The 21608-nt window shown below is 39.2% G+C and overlaps 1 protein-coding gene across 1 annotated transcript in view; it reads right to left on the bottom strand.

Moving 5' to 3' along the window:
- Nucleotides 1–21608, bottom strand: part of APBB1IP (amyloid beta precursor protein binding family B member 1 interacting protein) — a 65330-nt gene that overhangs the window by 34580 nt on the left and 9142 nt on the right. The window contains 5 exon segments of the mRNA XM_036379146.2: nt 3162–3321; nt 6203–6280; nt 11891–12189; nt 13969–14056; nt 16059–16130. Of these exon segments, the coding sequence (XP_036235039.1) occupies nt 3162–3321; nt 6203–6280; nt 11891–12189; nt 13969–14056; nt 16059–16130 (697 nt within the window).

Genomic DNA, 21608 nt, shown 5'->3' on the forward strand with positions numbered 1-21608 from the left:
GAATTAAAAAAAGAAAAGTAAAGACTTAATTTATTTGTCTTTTTACTTTACTTCTTTACAATGAAGATTTGCTTTTTGTCAGCAGGAAGAATTCTATGCACTGAAAAGAAAATGTTTGGTTTTAAGCAACTGTATTTAAAACCAGAAATAGCGAAGTAGAAAAAATACAAAGATAGAACTAATGTCAAGATATATTGGTTCACCCAGTATCTCTGTAGTTAACCTTACCAGGGATGTTGGAGACCTAATTTCAGCTCTGCCCCCTCCTGATCTGCTTTGAACTCCACTCCTCCACCCAGGAAAGCCACAGGGTGTGCTGAGATTAACTGAGTTAACTCTAAAACCACTTCAGTTTTATTTAGATAAAATATATAAATTGCTCAACATAAAACTCCTTTTAAAGTAAAAGGAATTCAGCATAACTTGACAGGTAATTTTGGAGTGTCCCAACCTGTACTTTTCTACAAATTCAGTACTGAGATAGGGAATTCACCCAGCTCCAATTTTCAGTAGAATTTTGGCAGTTTCCTGGGAACAGCCATACTCTCATTCCTGGTGATCACATCTTTCAATGGCCTAGACTGGCCTAGCATCAGAGGAAGTAACAAAACAAACGTTTTGTAGGCTTTCTTAACACTTGTTACTTTTGACAAGGGTTTAATACATGCCATCCAACCTCTATCTTGTGAATTAATTAAATTCACAGAATGAGATTAGCTTCAAGACCCATTCACATGTACCCAGTAACGTTTAACACCAACAAGATAACACTCCTCATTTAGCAACTGGTACTTCTGCAATGCACTGGAAATAGGAAGCACTATATAAAACCCCAGTAATGGTTTGAAGGGTGACCAGTACCTTATACTTCAAGACAGGCATGAAACAATTCTCAGACAGTTACACTAATTTTTGCCACATATATTTTTGTTTGTTCATTTGCTGTACCAGGATTTTCTTGTATGAAAAATGTGACTTTATCATCCTCAGGGGGGTCTTTTTAATAATTAATTTACCTAAAAAAAGTCAAATCTGGATGCCTATTATAAGACTGCAATAGTCTTTATTGCAATAGATTCTGGTGCACCTACAGCCTAGTGTTACATCACCATCTCACTACTGAGATTATTTGTGATATTTAACATGTATTTAATTTTAAACTGTAGTTTATTTTATTTACAATGATAGTCTTTCAAAATAACCACATATGTAAGACAACCTGTAAGGATCTTGTGATACAGAAGTAGCTTGGACCTTCAGTTCAGCAAGAATTATTTGCTGCTCAGATTTGCTCCTTAAGTAAACATAATTTATTCTCTTTAATACTAATGTGGAAAGCAGGCAGAAAGATGAAGAGCAGAAAAGTTCTGTCTTTGTGCTGATAGTAATAAAGCTATCTAGAGGAGCCAAGAAGTATACTGATGAAAATAAAGAATGGCTCACATTGTTCTGATTTTGAACAAAATTAACTGCATGTTGCTGTGCATTGGATGCAGAAGAAAGAACATGTACCACCCCATTCATATTGAAACTGCCTTCTGCAAACAAAAAGGCTCCATCCTCATCAGATCTGGACCTGGTAATAGATCACTGCATCAGGAGTTAATAGATTTTTCCTTTTTTCTTGAACAAGATACAAGTTTACTTCCTTTAGTATTTTTCTTCTGTCCTGGCTTTTAAAATAATTTTTATTCATTATGAGAGTAATTCCTTACTATACCAATAGCCTAACACTAACCAAAATCACCTAGCATTAGCTGGGACTAAAGTAGCACAACTAATTTTCACATAAAAATTCCAACCATTTACCCCTATGTTTGTAGCAAACAATCTCCTTGATACCTTCAGTTTTAATTGCACGATGGGAAATTCAAATATCTATCCAGATTATGCAGAAACACAAGTACATTTGCTTTAATGACTATGGAGATTCAGAAAACAATCTTTTTGTGATGTCATCCTAATACTCAGACATGTTTGTCCAAGTCATACTGGACAAAAAGGGAGCAACTTTCTAAGACAGGAAAACACTCCAAAATTATTCAGTGAGTTTTGTCAGATTTCTAGGGTCAAATGACATTTCCAGTTTTTCTTAGTAAAGATAAGCAGCTACAAAAGAATGCAGCACCATTATCTTAATCAAGTAGCAAGAATAGTTTGGCAGTAAATTTCTGCACCACTCTTGCAAGCAGATGAGCATCTCCTTGCTCATGACCAGTCAGGCTTTTTTCCAGTTATTTTTGAATTTCTATTGTTTAATTTAGCAGAATGACTACACCTGGGGCTCTTTTAAAGTGCAATATTGATTTTTGACTTTATTTGAGAATTTTCCCATCTCTGCTGGAGACTGAACTGAGAATATTAAAGGCTGTTTTACAACTTCCCATTTCTCTAGGTCAAATGTGACTCTGAAAGATAGTGGCAATTTTTCTTCTCCTTTTGATGTCAATACCTTTTCAGGCTGGCAAATAAAAAGATTGTAAATATTTCACAATTAGGGAATACTGTGTTCTTAATGAAAGAAACCTTGAAGCCTTTTTCAAACAAGAATTAGGTTGCACAGAACAATTCCTAAGTTTTGCACAGCTGTTTCCTAGTACCTGGAGGCCAGGTTAATTACTCCAGCAGTCATAACTTACCATCAGCAGAGCTGCAGCCCCATCACAGAGCAGTGCCCTGTACACAGCTACACTTGAAAAAACAATTACCACAAATGAAGAGCATTAGAAATGACTGAAACACTTCTCACAGAGTCTTGTTTAATGACATTTGTTTAGCCAGTATGTAATACATGCCTGCTGACAGCACTCCAGCACTGCATCCTCTCTTCAAAAAGTGTATTTGAGTACTGGTGTGTTTGGGTTTGTCATCACCTTGAAATTCACATGGCTCCTTCATTTTGTGTAAAATAAAATAATGGAAATGGTGAAAAGCAAGGAACCTTCTGCAGGTCCCAGCACAGCTGAATGGACTCATTTCTACAGCACAAATACACCAAACATATTCCTCCAGCATCCCTCAGCTTAGAGTCTGTGATGTTCCAACATTGGGGGACACATGGGCAGGAGAAATGTTACTATCTCTTCATGATTACCAACACTTACCTGATCTTTTAAGATTACCAGCCCTCTATCTATTTGCTATGTGACTACACCACTCACCAATCTGCAGCTCAGGGTACATCTCATACAGACACCAGTCAACGTTGCAGTCACAGTGGGTTTTCTCAAAGAGATTGTCCAGAACATCCCGTGCCACCTGGCGCTCATCCACCATTAGGGACTTGGTGCTGTTATCATTCATGTGCACCTTGATAACAAGCTGAGAACAAAGTCACAGAACAGGCAGTTAATTTCAGAAGCAGCAAAAGGACTACTCTGAATCTGCTAACACAGATAAGAAAGATAAAGGCTGAAGGTTATTACTGATTCAAAGGCATCCTGTCCCACAGCAAGCTGAGAGAATAAAACAGCTCCAAAATTTTCACATTATAATTTTCCCAAAAATAAAGATCTTTTCTCTAAAAATAAAATTAAGCCTTGTCCTATGCATGATTTCAGGAAAGGTGAAATTGCTATGAAGAAAAAGCAGAAGTTAATCTCTTCTCTAAATCTACTAGATGTGCAATTAAGGAAAATGCTTAATAGGGAAACCAAGTGCAAAAGGACAGAGTGTCCTTAATGCAAGCAACAAATGTGGAAAATTTAGTTTTAAGCAGAAAAAGAATGGAAGAATCTTGCCATGTCAACAAAATAACCTGGAACTGGATTGTACTAAGATGGGCCATAGTCCAATCAATCATGTCATCAATAAGAAAACAGATGAGTTCACAGAATATGCTGAGTTGGAAGGGACCCATCAGGATCATTGAGTCCAACTCTGGCCCTGCACAGGACAAGCCCAAGAGCATTGCTCCATGTGCCCAAGAGCCTCTTGAACCAAATGCTTCTTGAACTCTGTCAGGCCTGGTGCTGTGAACACTTTCCTGGAGGGCCTGTCCCAGGCCATTCCCTTGGGTTCTTTCACTGGCCACCACAGAGAAAAGATCCCCTCCTCTTCCCCTCATGAGTTACTAACTGACCAAATTAACCTAAGACACTCATTACTTCTTTATATGGTCAAGTATTTGTTAAACAAGAAACACAGTGAACTTTCTTCAGAGAGGAACAATGCAAAAAAATGCTGAAGTACCTAAAACGTGATAAAGAACTGGAAGTACATTATAAGAAAGTACTTAAAATGCTCCATTAGTACTGAAAACAGTACAATAATTCTCTATAAGGTCTGTATATTGCTGGTGATTTGGGAGGACTTACCATATTTTTGTTTAAATAGCTCTTTATTTTAAAATGTGTGCAAAAGAAGCTTTGGTTCTGTAGAGACATTCTGTGTAAAAGGTCATGTAGAAGCAGAGTTATGATCCCCAAGAGAAAATCTACACTATCTCTGAAAAGCAGAAACAAATGTAACAAAAGCCATGAACTTGTTTTGATTCCAATCCTTGTAAGAATCTTCTGTAAAATAAGCATCTGAGCCGTAGTGCAGATTAAACAGAAAAAAGAGGTGTTTTACATGCATAATCTAACATGTTTAAGGAAAAGGGGATTTATGTCTGGTTATAACTGACTGCTCAGAAACATGCATGCAGCTTCCATCTTCACAGAATCACCCAACAGCTGAGACTGGAAGGCACCTCTGGTGGTCCATCAGTCCATCATTGCCTGGGCCACCTGGAGACCGAAGGCCAGGACCCTGTCTGATGGTTTGCTACCATCTCCGGGGAGGAGATAACAACCTGCCTGGGAAACCTGTGCCAGGCTCACCCACCCCCACAGGGAAGAAGAGTTTCTTGGTGTTCAGAGCCTCCTGTGTTTCAGTTTGTGCCTGTTGCCTCTGGCCCCATCACTGGACAGCACTGAAGAGAGCCCAGCTCCATTCTCTTTGCACCCTCTCTTGAGGTTTTTCTAGAGATAGACAAGCACCACACAGACCCCTCTCTGCCCTCGGCAATCTCAGCCTCTCCTCACAGGAGATACTCCTGATCAGCTTCACAATACTTTCTGATCATCTTCCACTGGGATGGAACTCTCTTGAGTTTGAAGGAGGTGATCCTAAAATATTAACCAGCTTTCTTGATCCCTTCTTCCATCAGGAAGTTCCACATGGGACTCTTCCAAGATCTTTGAAGAAGCCAGAGTCTTCTCTCCTGAAGTCCAAGGCTGTGAGCTTGCATTTCACCATCATCCCTGCCCTCTGCCCTCTGCTTTTAGTAAAAGAGAGAAAACCAGCTTTCTTGACAATATTTAGGCAATTTAGAATTCAAAAATGACACAGTAATTCCATTATAGTGACATAGTCACAAGATTGAACCTTACTTCTACTGTATGGTTACAAATATTCTGAGGGGGGAAAGAAGTTGGGAAGACAAAGTCTTCCAAAGGAGAATTGCTAACATTACAAGGAAAAGAGGGTGACCAGTGAGCAGTCATAACTTTAGTTACAGAGCTTTACAAAGTCAACATCGGTGAAATCCTCCCAAGAGATTCTCTCAGAGGAGCATTTGTACATGAAGGTAAAGTGTTCTGTGGGAACCACCTCAAGACTGGACATTCCCAAATTTATTGGAAACTTCCATTCTTCCTGGAAGCTCTGCAGGCTCCAACACCCCCCGTCTTCTTTGAGCAGACTGAAAGGTTATGACTGCTTTTAGTTCACATCCATTACTCAGAGTTACTGAACACCTGCAGATTCTAATTTGTTGGTCTAAAATAATTTCTATTATGCTTGTACATTACTACACTTCTGTGAAAAGATTTAGCAAGAAGACCCTCATCAATTTAATAGGGATTAGCTAAATCCACTGTATCCACTATAAAGAAAAGTTTAATACTCCTGGAATCAGCACAACATTTTCATGCACACTCTGCTTTCTCTAAAGCAACTTATCAGAACAGTGGGTTTTGCTCCAACACTGAAAAAGAAGAAGATGCAACGCTTTCCAAGTCCTGTAAAAATTAAGTCCCTTGGCAGTAGCATTCACCCAGACTTCTCTTGAGGTGGATGACTAGACTCCACAGAGTATCTTAACAGATAAAATATGGAAAAGCCTAGTCATTTTAGTAAGAAATTTATTATTAAGAAGAATGTTAACAGATATTTAGGTGGTAGCTCTTATAGTAGCATTTACTATTTTATGGCTCACCTTTTTAACTTTGGCTTCCTTCAATTTCTCCAGTGCAAGTTTAATTTTGTCAGCTTTAGCCTTTGCTTCTAGTTCTTCCTGAAAAGACACAAGATATTTAGTATACTTCTTGTTAAGTAATCTCAGCAATTTACATTTACTTGAAAAGGGTTGTTTCGTGTTATTTACGTCCTGAAGATAAGGCTTGTCACAGCAACCTTCATACACACAGATAATTTCCATCATTCCTTGACCTAATATCCTTCAGACAAAGCTTTGATTTACAAGTCCAATGCTCCCTGCTGCTGCTCAGCCATATAGTTCTTACATGATCATGTTCCTCAAATGCTACAAGAATGCCTGAAAACAGGACTCTTCTATGTTTCTGTACATACAGCTGATACAAAAGAGAAGGTTAAGGAAGATCTAGCCCCAGTAAAATAGCATTGTGGATGCAGCTGCTTGGAAGAAACCCTAATGAGAATCAAGTTAAGAGAACTAGAGTTTGTAGGATTTTACTGAAATTTTGGCTTGCAATTGCACCACTTATAATTTTATACTCTGTGTTCAGTACATTAATTTACTTGAATTCTTTGACTTGCCACATATGATCTCTTACTGCACAGATACCTACTGAGAGGAACACCTCCATTAGTCGGGTTTTATTCTAAGAATGGACCTATTCATATTAACACAGACACAGAGCACACAAGTTCATTCCACAATAAGAATCCCAAAAATTTCAGTATCACCCAGCTCTCCTTTTACAAAGCAGCTCTATGAGTATCATCCCTCTTTCTTAATATCAATGACATTTGTGATCCAAGAAGACTCTGGATCCCCAGGTGCTAGGAATTTTAGCTACATGTACCAAATGTAGTACTAGCTGCCTGGTGTTGCCTCTGTGACTGCTGCACAGATTGGGACTGTTCCTTTATGCCATCTCTCCTCCAGAACTCTCCTCCAGTCACATTTGGAGTTGGAAAAGCACATTTTGGACAGCAAGTGAATGTGGTTCCTGGGGCTGCCTTGGACTCCTCCAGTACTACTGGAGAGTTCAGTTTCTTTCCAACTTAACATCCCTGTTGCCTCTACTGAAGACTGTCTTGTATTTGCTTTTTTGCCTCTCTGCTGATTTTTGCTGTCCCTGTTGCTCTCTTACTTTTACAGTTTCCTTTGTTTAAAAGGGGTAGGATTTTGTGCTATACTACTCACAGGCTACCAACTTCCAGTCAAGGACTGTGGGAGAAAGTTCCTGTTCTGCTTCCACACAAGATTTCTGTTACTTTCAGCCTCCATTTGCTACACTAAAGTCCTAATTTTTAGTGGTCTTTGCACCAAGAGAACTTACTGCAACTCATGGAAGATGCACTTGCAGGAAACTAAGCCTAACTAAGCATTGCCATCACTTCCCTGTTACTGAGATATCATAAAATCATAGCAAAGAAAGAGAAAGAAGGTTATCTTATTCATCCCAAGTTGAGGGGCATGTTCAACAGTAGCTAAAGTACTCCCGACTGTCATCCCTCCTGCTGAACTAAACATCTTTTGTTTTCTCACTGCTTCAAGCATGTTTCCTGTTATCAAATTCTCCACTATAAATACCATGCAATCAGTTAAAAATATCTCATTTTCTTTTCTCTGCAGGTGTGGAAATTTGCATTGCTATAGCTCAGCAGTGCTTAACTTAGAGAATCCAAAAAAAGCCTCTGTAGTTGAACACAAGCAGTTGCACAAAGGTGGCTGCTGCAGTGAGGCTGATGGTTGTACAGAGGGAAAAGCACACAGCCTCTCACACTCTGACCCTCCCCTTACCACTTGTATGAAGCAAGCAGGAAAAGCATCTTAACCAAAGTGGTTGAGTGTGGTGTGGGCAGGCTTGCTGATGAAAATTTTAGGCAGATATAATTCAGGCTTCATCTGCATGTGTTGAACAGAGTTCTCACATTGTATAATTTGTGTAACAGAGCTCTCACCTGACAGCCTTTCTGGTTTCATAAGCTTTGACTTAATGCAGAAAAAGGAAATAAACTATCAGATGCAAAATTTTAGCAGTGTTACAGAAATGCTTTGACAAGCTACAGGATTTGTTTTCCTGCTACAGGATCACCACCACGTTTTCTGGCTCTTTAAACAGAAGCACATAAAGTCATCATGTCAATAGCAAATGAAAATAAGAACTGCCCTTATTTAGCTTAAGGGCAGTTTTAAAAAGAAATGTCAGAGTTGATGGAAACTTATGAGACAGCTCGATGCTTCCCTGAAAGAAAGGCTGTACTTCTTTATTTTGGCACACCTAAAGGTTAGAAAATAGGAGCTTAATATCATGGCTGCACTGGGAGCTACTGACACTGTTCTTATTTGACTGTGGATAACCAGAAGTGTTAAACACAACTTCAGCCTTGATTGGCTCAAGAATCACTTATCAAGAATCTGGCTAACAGGAACGTGGTTTTTGATGATGCAAAATACATTCCACTTACAGCTGAATTTCATTTTACTGAGCCGAAATGTCATGTCAAAACAAATACTAATCAAGACAATGAATATTAATTTGAAATTGATTCTTTCCATATTAATTTTAAATGGTTCTTACCTCCATCATTCACACTGCAGTCTGTGTAATAGCCCTGTGAGCAATATTGTGGGCAGTAAGCCACAGTGAGTATGCCATTAGTATTTGAATACAACCTGTATCATAAAATGGGGCACAGGCTGCAGGAAAAAGCCAAACCAATGCCTTAATGAGGAAATAAAATACTGCTGTTATATTCCTTAGAAATACTTCTACAACTTGTTCCTATCCTTCTCTGACACTCCCCAAATCTGGAAAGAGACCAGAGTATCATTAGAGATCAGTCTCAGAGGAACAGTTCAGCTGAGGGAGAAGTGACTTGTGGCTACATATTTTTCATATAGAATTCCAGTTGTGTTTAGCAAGTGTATACTCTTCCCACTCTAAAATCTTGTTTGACTCTCAGGTAATGCACAATGTCAGTTAATAAAGAATTATCTCAGTGCAACATTCAACGGAAAGAAATTCATCATGGCTGATTTCAGTGAGCTTTAGATTCCAGCATCAATAAAAATGCTGCCTGGAAGAGAGGCCTGAGGGTCCATAGTCAGGCTCCTGCCCAAAGCAGGATGGCCACCAACATTAGATCAGGTCAGTCATGATTTTGCCTAGCAAAGCTTGGAAAACCTCCAAAGAAAGGGAATCTGGGATCTCTCTTGATCACCTGTTCCAGTGCTACATCACCATCTGAAGTGGAAAAAATTTTCCTAACGTCCCCTCTGAAACTACAAAGCTACAATAAGTAGTTGTTGCCCCTTCCACATTGATGACCTAACACTGCCATGGAAGAATTTGGCTCCACCAGCTTTGCATCTATCCTTCAGGTATGTTTAGGCTGTCATTAGATCACTCCCCATCCTCCTCTGTCAGACTAGACAAGCACAGCACCCTCAGCCTGTCCTTGCTGGCCCTGATCACTGCCTGATGGCCTCTGGCCATTTCACCAGATCTCTGATGGACACTCTCCAGAATCTACACATCTAGAACAGAGTGCAGTATGCCAGCAGTGGGACTACCAGTGCCAAGAGAAAGGAACAATAACTCCTTAGTTTGCTGGTCATACTCCTCCCAACAGAGGCCAGTCTCCTCCACTGAGATGACCTTTCACTCAAGGTTCTTATCCACTGTGGTATCCAGCAGGATCTCCTTTTCAGCAGGGCTGCTGCTCAGCCTGTCCTTTCCCAAACTGTACAAATGGTTATTACACCCCAGGTGTGAGACCCTGTACCTTGCTGGGTTTCTGAATATTTTGCTGGCTCAGTCTTCATGTTTTAAGTCCCCTTGCATTGAAGGTCTGCCACTGATCCTGATATTCAGTGTCCTTAATTAAAAGCATCCTTAGCACAGCTGCAGGTGGGCTTTTATGTCATCACTCAGATCACAGACAAAAACATTAAACAATATAAACCCCAGTGCTGATCCCACTTGCTACCAGCCAGCAAATGTCAACTTACTAGCCCTTGAATGGCCAGTCTCAGCCCACCTAACTACCCACCCTTCCAGACCATACTTGTCAGCTGACAAACCAGACTACTTAGAAGTTTGGTACTTCCTTAAAGACCACGAGTCTAAATCAAGATGGGAAATTTTTGAAGGAAATGGATAAAACTCATCTTGATAGCATCTCTTCTATATCAGTCATACTAGTTATATAAAATACTTCAACTTTTGAAGCTGTTTAGCTGGTATTCTGCAAATGCTGATATTCCTTTAAGACAGGAAGTGAACTATTATCTTTGAGATGCAGAAATGGCAAAGCTCCTCCCATGTTTATGAGTTTCATTCTTCAAACAGCGTTGAAAGGTTCTATGCATCAAATGAAGCTTTATCTAGTGAATCATTTTTTATGTCATCAGACATATCCAATTTTCCTATGCAATTTTCTGTTCCTTTTGCTGAGTATGTCTGCTGTATGATTCTAAACACAGGGGCAGCAGTGATGTTAGGTGATGCATATTCAGTTCACATGGGCTTTTAAACAGCAATGAATTGACCACAGTTTTAAGGAAAACCAGCTGACACTTTTCATGTTCCCTAAAATATTTCCATTCCCTAAATGTAAACACCTTCTCTCAGTCATAATTACTGTGAACATATACTGAGAAAGAGATGTATTTGTGTATTTCAAGATTTCAGATTCATTTTTTGGGGGGCTGCATCACTCTTTTAATGCTTTCTCTTCTCACAGGACTGTGAGAGGGCAGAATTCTCACATTATCTGCCTCCCTGAAACCCCACGTCAAAAAAATACTACAAATATCACATTTTATTTCAGTTGTAAAAACAGCTCCACAAGAAACACTAACATGAAGGAGCTTGTGGTAAATCTGAAATTTTAGATACAGGTAAACCAGTTGCTCTATTTATAACTATATCTATTTATATACTATTTATCTAACTATCTATTTGTAACTATAAATAGCTATAAATAGTTACCTACTGATAACTTTGACACCTTCTAAGAGCATACGTCCCCCATTGCAGATAGTCTTCATTACTTCCTTTCAAAGGCAAACCAAGAAGAGCAGTAATTCCGTGTTAGGACCAGGAGAGGTACCTCTTGAGCTTGTCCCTGGACCTGGTCACCTAGCAAAACTATCTACAGCAAATGTTGAGTTTTCCACAAATGCACTGCTTTTCCTATTGCAACAAATCACTTAGGCCAGGGATGGAGCTGAGAAACATCCACAGAATTTTCTCATCAGTACAAATAGCACAGACTGCAATGAACACACATAATGACATCTTCACTAAGTGGAGATCATTGGCCGTGCTTTGCACTGATGCCAAAACCAAGCTCTCTATAAGAAAATATTAATTGATCAGTGCTTCTTAAAAGAATTCAGTGATACATTTCTGTTACAATAAACCATTTGCAATGATTATGCCTGCATTGGGCTATCAAAATAATGACTAGAAAGATGAAGGAATGGGCAATAGGTCAAGGAACAGGCAGAAACTGCTGAGGCCACAACAGTATAAGTTTCACTCCTGATTTCACGCACGCTTCATCATTGCAGAACCTTCCCAGGATGCATCTACCTGGGAGATCCACCGGTATTCCAGTGCCAAATACCACTTGCAAAATGACAAGAACTAGGGAATGTTTAAAATAAGGTTTGACCCAGACTTACCTGAGTAAGGGGCTCAGGAGGAGGTGGTGGCGGCGGTGGCAGAAGTTCCGGTTCAGGGTCTGGAGGTGGAGGTGGAGGGGGCAAATCATCCCCAGACTGTCCAGTAATGGTAACATAGGGACTTACTTTAGAATAAATGTCATTATTCAAGCCTGTTGAAGGCTGAGTGACTCTGCTTTGCTGGTTGCAAGAAGAAGCTTTCTGGGCTTGTGAAGTTTTCTGTTCAACATCATTAAGGTCTGCTACAAGGTCAGCCATTAAAGCATCCAGGTCTTGGTCCTCTAGAGAATTTAGGGATTCTGTAAAGAAAATCACTAAATGTGTCAGAGAGTGAGAGCAATGCAAAGCACTGTTTCCAGTTCAGCAGAGATTAAATTGCAGAAGGCATGGTTACAGGGTCATAGGAAAGGAAACAACATTTTACATGGGTTCAAGAAACAAACGTGCTTTCAAAGCAGCCATTAATCTGGTCACACAAGTTCAGAGTACCAGGAACTCTAGGAATAAAAACTAAACAGGACAGGAAGCTTCAGTTCCAGTGGCACACAGTCTAAGGCCCTTATGATGTTACAAACACGGCCCTGATCCAGCAAGGTCACTGGGTACATGCTTAGTGATATGAATGCAAGAAATTCCATGAGCTCCCATCACACTGTAAGCACATACATAAATGCTTAGCAAGTTCTGGAACAGCACACAACAAACCATGTAACTGAGGCCTAGATCAAGAATATCTCCACATATTATTGCTATTCTACAACCCAAAAATTAAAATGAAGCAGAATCAAAGAATGTTAAGAGACAAGAAACTGCATGGTATCATCTGCAGCACAGCAGTAATTGTGTGATCTGTGACACATGCTTTTGAGGCTCCTTTAAGCAAGGAACAAACAAAAAAGTCTCTTTTAAAAGTGACTAATAAACCAGATAGAAACATTGTAACTTTTTCTTTCTGATTTCTACTGACAGAGTAGAAAATAAAATCCTATACCAGAACTCCACATGAAATTTGTGGCTGTTTGAACTAGCCATGGTGTAAAGAGATACTGTGGAGTAAAACCCTGTAGGATGCTTAAGCTTTCTAGAAGAGAAGGATTCTTTAAGATTGAACAGAGTCAGCGGTTTAAATCTCTTTAAAGATTTCAGTTAAGAAATAAATAAACAAATAACTGGAAAAACCTTTAAATGAGATTTTGAGAGAAATGGAGAGCACTGAATTAGATACTCAAAAATGCTAATCTAGTCCAATAAAGAATAGTAATTCATGAGACAAAGTGTGAACATGTCACTAGGCCATCTCAGTTTACTCTGCTCTCCCTGTTATGTCAATATAGTATTTAAAAAGTTTTTCTTTACGGTGGGAAAGTTGGATTATGATCCTCTCTATTAACATAGTTCTACCCACTTTAATGATAGAGTCTTTAGGAAGCCCAACAAGGAACTGATCCTGGGAGAAAACCAACTCAGGTTAATGCAAACAACCAGCCCCCAGTCAAAAAACCCCCCCAAAAAAACCCAAAACACAATCACAAACAAAATCAAAGGAAGAGTTTTTACTTCAAACTCAGACAAATCCCCTCATTTGGTTTGCCATACAGCCTCAGCAAGCAGCTGTACATGCAAAAGTGGCAGTGCAAACCAAAATGAGAATAAGCACTGAAAAGTGGAAGCAGCTGAAGCTGATACTTCCACTGCACAGAAATGCTTACGCAGCTTTGACATCACACTGAGGAACTTTGTCTTCCACCAAGTTAAATCCTTACATTAAAAACATTACATTTCAGAAAATTATTTGGGAGACTTCTCAAGTTTGTTTTCCTCTACACTCAGACATTTTTAAAAGTCTGATTTCTATTTAAACTGACTTCTATTTAAACTTCTATTTAAATGCCCAAAAAATTGTTCCCTTTGAAGTTTCCTAAATTGAGACACAAAAATATACCTCCCTCTCCAGCAAAACAGGGTTCTTTGGTTTGGGGTTTTTGATCAAGGGTATGTAAAGGTTTACTTCTCGTTTGTTGCTGTGAGGTATTTTAAGTAAGTATAAAAGCCATGAAAGAGTCCATTCAGCTACTTACCATTTAAATCTTTAAAACCAACTGTAAAGCTATATTCATTGTTGGACACTTTGGGGCATGGAGGTGGTACAGTCTCCACTCCTAAACTCTGTTAAGGTAGAAGAAAAACAGATATCTGATGATACTGTAATGGTAATTACTATTACATACATTAACATTTGAAAACCAATTACCAGAATTTAGCTAATGAAATAAATTCTTCTTCAAGAACAGAATGGCATGCACTGGTTTTTTATGTTGGACAGGAAGACTAACTAGGGGCAGGACAAGGGTTCAAGCACGGTCTCACAGTCATGGCAAGGGATTTGCTGCTTCTCAGTGCAATGTTGATGGCAGCAACTCCTGTCAGGCAACACCTGGGCGTGGTGTGGGGAACAGCAGAGAACTGGACTGTTTCTAATTGAGACAGTGGGCAAAGCCAGACTGATTTTCAGCTTCCTTGGGTTTTTTGAAGGGGGGTGTGGAAAGAGTTTAGCTGTGTACACATTTGAGCCACAGTGTTATTTTCTTTCCAGAGTGCTTTATTTACTAATATAAATGAAACTTAGCTGTTGCTTTGTCCTCTTGGTTGAAAAGAACCAAAACCTAAATACAACAAACAAAACCCCATGCTATTGCAATGTAAACTGCAAACTTGTGTAAATACAGAACTCCTAGTTTGCAGCAGAAAAAGCCAATTCTGAATTTTCATTTCTTTTTCAGTCCTGTTATATCTCTGCATGCTTCTATAATTTACACTTATTTTAGGAACTGATAGACTGGTGAAAAAGTGTGAAAAACTATCTACAGTCTTGTTTTGAAAGTTAAGAGTCTGAGGGAATTAACAGATCCAGTTCAGTTAACTGAAAGTCTTCAGGCTTTCAGACACCCCTGCCTGCTTCTCCCCCACCATGCTGATGTGAGATGTGATGCCAGAACTTTAGGGAGGAGGAGAAGCCTGTCCCAAATTCAGGAACACCCCATCCCACCCAGTGCTGCGCCGGGGAGCTCAGAGACAAGAGACTCGCTCTCTTACACTCTGCACCGCTGGTCTTGTAACACTGCTGTGTCCAGTCTGAGGAGGTAAAATTTATCACAAGCAGTCTTTTGTTCTTTTGAAGGCATAATAATGAAATGAGATCACCATAAATCCCTCCATAGATATATAAATACATAAAATAAATATGCACATCTACAAAAAGCCCTAAAGAGCAGAAAGGCTACCAAGGGAACAAGGTATTGTGATTTGACAGCTAACAACACCATGTGAAATCTTGGCTTTCACCCAGTTTAAACACAATTTCTATTCTGTGCCTCAGAATTATTGGTATTTATTTTGTCAAGCACTGGCATTCACCAAGAAGAAAGACCCCCTCCAAACAGGAGCTGTAACCAAACTCATACATCCAAGATGACAACTTAAGTGTTTTCAATCATTCATTTATTAAAATACAACAAATGTATTCCCTTTGTAGATTTTTTTTTCTAGAAATAAAAATTCTCCTTTCATCAGCTTTTGCAGGAAGTATTTCATGATTAGAGCTTTAGAAAATGGCCCATGCTGTTTTATACTCTCAAGAGTGTATTCTGCATTGGGAACAAAATCTCCATGAATTCTTGAATGCCACCCTCACTGCAGCTTAATATTTTGCCATATCTAAAGAATCCTTTAAACATATATTCAAAATGTTGATTTCATTTCCAAAGTTCACATTTGACAATCAGGCTACGTCCCATTTACCCATGTATGCTAAACTTTCATACCTGAAAATTCAGACTCAAACTCTTCCTGCTTTCATAGAATCCTTTAATTTCTTTGGATCAAATCCAGAGGAATTTAAACTGCTGGGCTGGGTTTTTTTTTTTTCAGAAAATGTCTTTTACAAGCAGTTAGATCTCTTTAACAACCTACCCTGTACTGATATATTACCTTATTCTTTGGGCCACTTGTTTTAACTTTCAAGCAGAGAAATTTAGTTGAAGGTTTATCACAATAACGTAACTGCATTTATTTGGAGTGGAAGTGCATGAAAAATGTAGAACAGTTCCCTCTTTTCTCTAACACATAATAGCTACTTTTCTAATCTGGATGGAAAAAAATAATTATTTACCTGAGTGAGCATGTCCATCTCCCCAAGTAAATTGCTGAACATTTCATCTATATCATCACAGGTTTGCTCCATCTGATAAAGAAAAACAAACCACAAACAAGAAGTTCATTTCAGTTCATTTCAAAGCCAGTAATGGCCAAAAACAGAAGATACACAATGCTCTTTTATATTGTGCTCACAAATAACTTTAAAACAATTGCTCATGACTTGCAAAACCCTGAATTTATACCTTAGAATTATCTACTAACAGTTCAGGACCCTTATGCTGTATATGCTAAAACACACACTTCAGATCTATGCTTATAAGAAGTTCCAACTACCTCCTTTTATAATTTACATTTCATACAAAGTCACCTGCTAATAAACTATGGTTGTATCTTAAACATAGAAAAAATGCAGCCTGTGAGAGGGAGAGAGGGAAACAAAGTTTGATGTTGAGAAATTCCTGAACGTTTCATCTTGAATGCCTTTTTTCTTTGGCTTAGATAACTAATACTACAGGAATTTATTGGGTGTTATCTAGTACAAAATCAGGTTATGGTTAGGTATGTGACCAGCTTTTTGGCTCAGTATTTCTCCATTTTTCTTTCAACTATTACTGCACTGAGAGAACTGCAGTCTTACCTAATCTCAAGAGATGTGAGGAACTGAGACAAGGAAAATGGGTGCATGCTGCATGACCATCGATTGCAGCACTTGCTGCAAGAGGGCAGTGTGAGGACAGGATCCCACACCAGTGGTGCTCAGCTATGGGGAAGGCACAGCTTCTGTAATAATCCTCCTCCTCATAAATCTGTTCCTTTGCAGGGAAAGAAGCAGTGTAAAAGGGTATCTGCCATGGAATGCTACCAGAGACACGGACTAGAAACATTTTATGAAGAGGCTCAAGCCTGCAAAGGACTGAGAACTGTGGTACTAAACACATAAAACCAGGGTTCAAACTAGGGCCAAACTTTAAACAAGTAAGTAGTCCTATCAGTTCTCTGCGGTTGTGTGCAGCTGTATTGGACTTTGTGACAAGGTTTGGGGGATGGGGAGCATGGCTGCAGCGGTGACTTCTGTGAGAAGGAAGTTGTCCCCGTGTCAGACAGGGACAGGAGTTCAAGCTGGCTCTAAGATGGACTTGGTGCTGGCCAAAGCTGAGATCATTGGCAATGCTGGTGGCACCTCTGTGACAAGGCACTTAGGAAAGGGTAAAGAATGCTTCAGAGCAGCTGTAAAAGAGCAGTGGGACAATGTAAGTGACCTAACCCTGCAGACTCCAAGGTCAGTATTGAAGGAGGGAGAGATGTTCCAGATGCTGGAGCAGAGATTCCCCTGCAGGCCATGGTGAAGCCCATGGTGAAGCAGGTTGTTCCCCTGCAGTCCATGAGGGACCATGCCAGAGCAGATATCCACACTGCAGCCTGTGGAGGTCCTCCTGCCACAGCAGGTGGACATGCCCTGAATGAAGATGAGGACCATGGTGTGCCACACTGAAGCAGGCTCCTGGGGGGAACTGCAGCTTGTGGAGAGGAGCCCACACAGCACAGGTTTTCTGGTAGCACCTGTGACCCCATGAAGGACCCACACCAGAGCAGGCTGCTGCTCTAAGACTCCACCTTGTGGGAAGCATCCAGGCTGGAATTGCTGCTGAAGAACTGCAGCCTGGGGGAAGGTCCCAGGTTGAAGAAGTTCATGAAGGACTGTCTCCCTTGGGAGGGTCCCCATGCTGGAGCAGTGTAAGAGGAAGGAGCAGCAGAGATAAAGCATTATGAACTGACTGCAAACTCCATTCCCCTGGGCCACTCCCCATCCCCTTGCGCCACTTGAGTGGGAAGAGGTAGAAGAGTTGGGAGTGAAGCTGAACCTGTGAAGAAGGGAAGGGTGGGGTGAAGATCTTATTAGTTTTCTTCTTATTTTGCGTGATCCTACCATCTTATTAACTGGCAATATATTAATTTAATTTCCCTATGTTGAGCCTGTTTTGCTCAAAGGTAGTTGGCAAGTGATCTCCCTGTTCTTACCTCAATCCATGAGCTTTTCATTGTAATTTCTCTCCCTGTTCTGCTGAGGAGGGGAAGTGATAGAGCACCTTGGTAAGCACCTGGTAGCCAGCCAAAGGCAACCAAACACAGCACCTTACAAGATGAGAACCAGGCTGATGCAAGAAAGCAATCAACTGAGGACAGGAACAATTCTAACAACTATAAAGATTGCTGAGAAAAGAAAACTAGCAAGTTTCCTGTTCTTCAGTCTTATGCTTTTCATTTAATTAGAGCATCTTGAGTCATAATCAATGGATAAATTATAAAGGTCACTAAACCCTAAAATCAGTATCTGTTTTTTGAGAATTGTGATGTAACTAAACAAAGCACAGGCAACCAAGGACAGAATTTTCAACTTTCAATTTCTCTCATATCCCAGAAATCAAAGACTTAAAGATTTGGGAAGTGAATACTCTTAAAGACATTTTAATAGATGTGGTTGACAGAGCTGAGGGCAATCCTAGCCCAGCCATGGAAATTGTACAGCTCTGCCCAAGGAACAGACATCACACAGGACTGAGTGAGTGGAGAGTTAAAGTCATCTTATCTGCTTCCTTTCCAGCTGACACATCCACACTGGATGGCTCACTCACTCTCTCTGTCTGTGTCACACTTCTCACACAGAGCCTTGTACAAAACATCCTGGTTTTGTAGACTCAGCTCTATGCTGGTGGCATATGATTACTGAATCTTAATTCATTTATTTGGATCAACAACTGTGTAGCTTCCTACACACTTGGCACTTGGAGAATCAATTTTCATAGAAAGGCTAGATCAAATGGTATTTATTTGATCAGGCAGAGTGAAGATACATTTGTTATGTGACAAAAAATGGTGCAGCAGTTCATACTGACAAGTATCTCATCAGTGTTTAAATAGTGCTGAATAATTTTATGTTTTCCTGTTTTCTGATTTAGGAGATCAAAATATCTTCTAAGGAAATCCTATCAGTTCCAGTTATTTGTATGTTTTTGGTAGATTTTTTAAGCACTAGCTACATCAGCTTTCAGGAAAAGATCCTCATACAAGTTCTTTTTGACAAATGAAATCCTCCTTTACTATATTTTTACAGAATAGAAATATAAAAATGGCAAAAAAATTACTTGAGTTGTAACCAGTTGCAAGTTCTTATCATGAGGAGTAGTAAGAACTGTCTAAAAAGGTAAAAATCAAACCTGAGGACCCTCCTCAGTAATTAACAACATGAACAAAAAAGATAAAGCCATGTTGTCAAGCCACTGCCTGTACTGGTATTTTATTTTCTCTTGAATTTTTATTGATTTGGTTTAGGAAGACAAAATTGTCATCATAATCAACAAATATGCTGAATTTTTTTATGTTAAACTACACTGAATGATCTATTAAATTAGTATAAGAACTCTACATAGTCACCAAAGATCTTGCCAAGAGCTAGAACAACTTAAGAAAGTAATATGAGTCCACCACAACATGGAATTGCAGAAGACCGTCCATACACTCTTCTTCTCTCCATTTATATCCATTTCTTTTATTTGATTGCCACAATAGAAAGAAACAGATAGGAAAACTTGCAGATTTGGAAATTATCCTGTTGGATGTTGCTGCATTTTGGATCAGCAATTCTTTCTGAATTTTACAAATAGCCTTGAACTTATTCAAATCAGAAATTCAAGGTGAAATGTGTAGGCGCATTAACAAAACAAAGGAAAAAATTTAGCAAAATGCCCAGAAGAATACTGAGCTTCATATCCAGTCCTACTCTACTGTAACTTTTCCATCAGGTTTTTCTTTATTCTGTACTCATATTAAGAACTCTTAAAATCACTACTAACTACAATAAATCAAACAGAAAAAACCCCTAACCAAACAGAACAGTACTTTAAGTTTCCCAGACTATGCATAAGATTTAAGTGGAGAAAAAAAGTTACAGAGCCATGTAGGTAAGAAAGAGAAAAGAGAAGGAAGAGGAAAAAAACCAGAATTTAAATAAAATGAAGAAATTGTGGTTGTCACCAAAAAAAAACCCAAAAAAACAAACCAAACCAAAAAAAAACCCCACTTCCTTGTGGGAAGCCATGTATGTAAAATGTAATGTATTTTTAAAGTGACTGGTTTTTAAACTGATGCCTTCTGGACAGTAGCACAGTTAAAAGTACTACTTGTTTTTTATTTCCCCCCTTTTCACATTTTCAAATCTTCACTAAGCTCTTATAAAAAACTTTTTTTAAAATTTTACTTTATTTAATACTCCTACCTTTTTCATATCTAAGAGATTGGGACATTTTCTCTTCAACTTCCTATTCTAACTACCAATGAGTCTCACTTTTAGTTTATGCAATACATAAATATTGACTCATTAATTCACCCTACTATCTAACAGAAGTCCTGCAGAACTACTGGATCTAATAATTTTTTTTACCTTCCCAATTTAGATAGGAAATGGAATTGTTTGATAGAATCTTTAACACTCCACAGGAAGAGTAAAAACAGTGGTACAAAATTCATCCTGCTTAAAAAAAAACCAAAACCAAAAAAAAACGTATTTAAAAATGAAATGAAATCTGAAAAAGTGACCATACAGTGTACATAAACCCCCCCCAGATATGGTACTATACCAAGCAGAGTTTGAACTGTTAGTATTTTAGGATCTGATAGTTCTGAGAAATACTCAAAGCCAGTCCCTGTTACTAGCTAGAGAGAAGTTACACAGGAAGTTACATGGTAAAAAGGCTTCTGCACTGATGAAGCGCAAAGCTCCGTGAAACTGAGCAGCAAACACCAACAACATGCTCACCTCTGCCACTCAGTCTCAGCAGTTTAAACAACAAAAAAAGAATGAGGAACACCATGATGTCAGAAGATGAAGACTTAGAGTGGATTCGTGCTATGAACAGTATCAGGAACCAGCCCACTTAGTGATCTGGCACACAGTTACAGGCACTATCATTACATTCAAAGTATTGTTCCTATTCTTAAACTGCTACATACGTAAGTAGCAGAGATAAAAATGCAGGAAGTATATTTTGACAAGTCACACAGAAACATCAAAAGCACACCTTCAGGTCCTAGTCTCTGCACTACAGAGTGTAAATGTCAGAGTACCAGGACCACCAAAATGAACACTGTTGACCAACCAGACAACTGCTAATAGCACAGCAACTTCATGCTATTGCTTAATGCTTTAAATGCTTTCTGGAGTGGAATGAAAAAATCTTTACTATTTTAGAGAGACTCCCTGAGGAGTAAATTGCTCAAACCAGAGATTCACCCTTGTGTACTACAGACTACACAAAGGAGATCCTCCCACAGCAAAGATAGAAGAAAACTAGGGAAGCAGGATGAAAATGACAGAGTCTCACCATAAAGTGAAAAGCTGGAAAGAGAGTAACTGATTGTCACAGAAAGCAGGTGTGAAACTAGTGTGATTAAAAAAAATGCACCAAAACCTAAGGGAAAGTACTGAGGCACCATTTCATCCTGACTTACAACACAAATTCAGTGGGGTAGTAAATGAAAGTCCAAATAACCTTCCCAGGGAAACATG

Source organism: Molothrus ater, chromosome 1, assembly GCF_012460135.2.
Source record: "Molothrus ater isolate BHLD 08-10-18 breed brown headed cowbird chromosome 1, BPBGC_Mater_1.1, whole genome shotgun sequence".
Lineage (NCBI taxonomy): Eukaryota > Metazoa > Chordata > Aves > Passeriformes > Icteridae > Molothrus > Molothrus ater.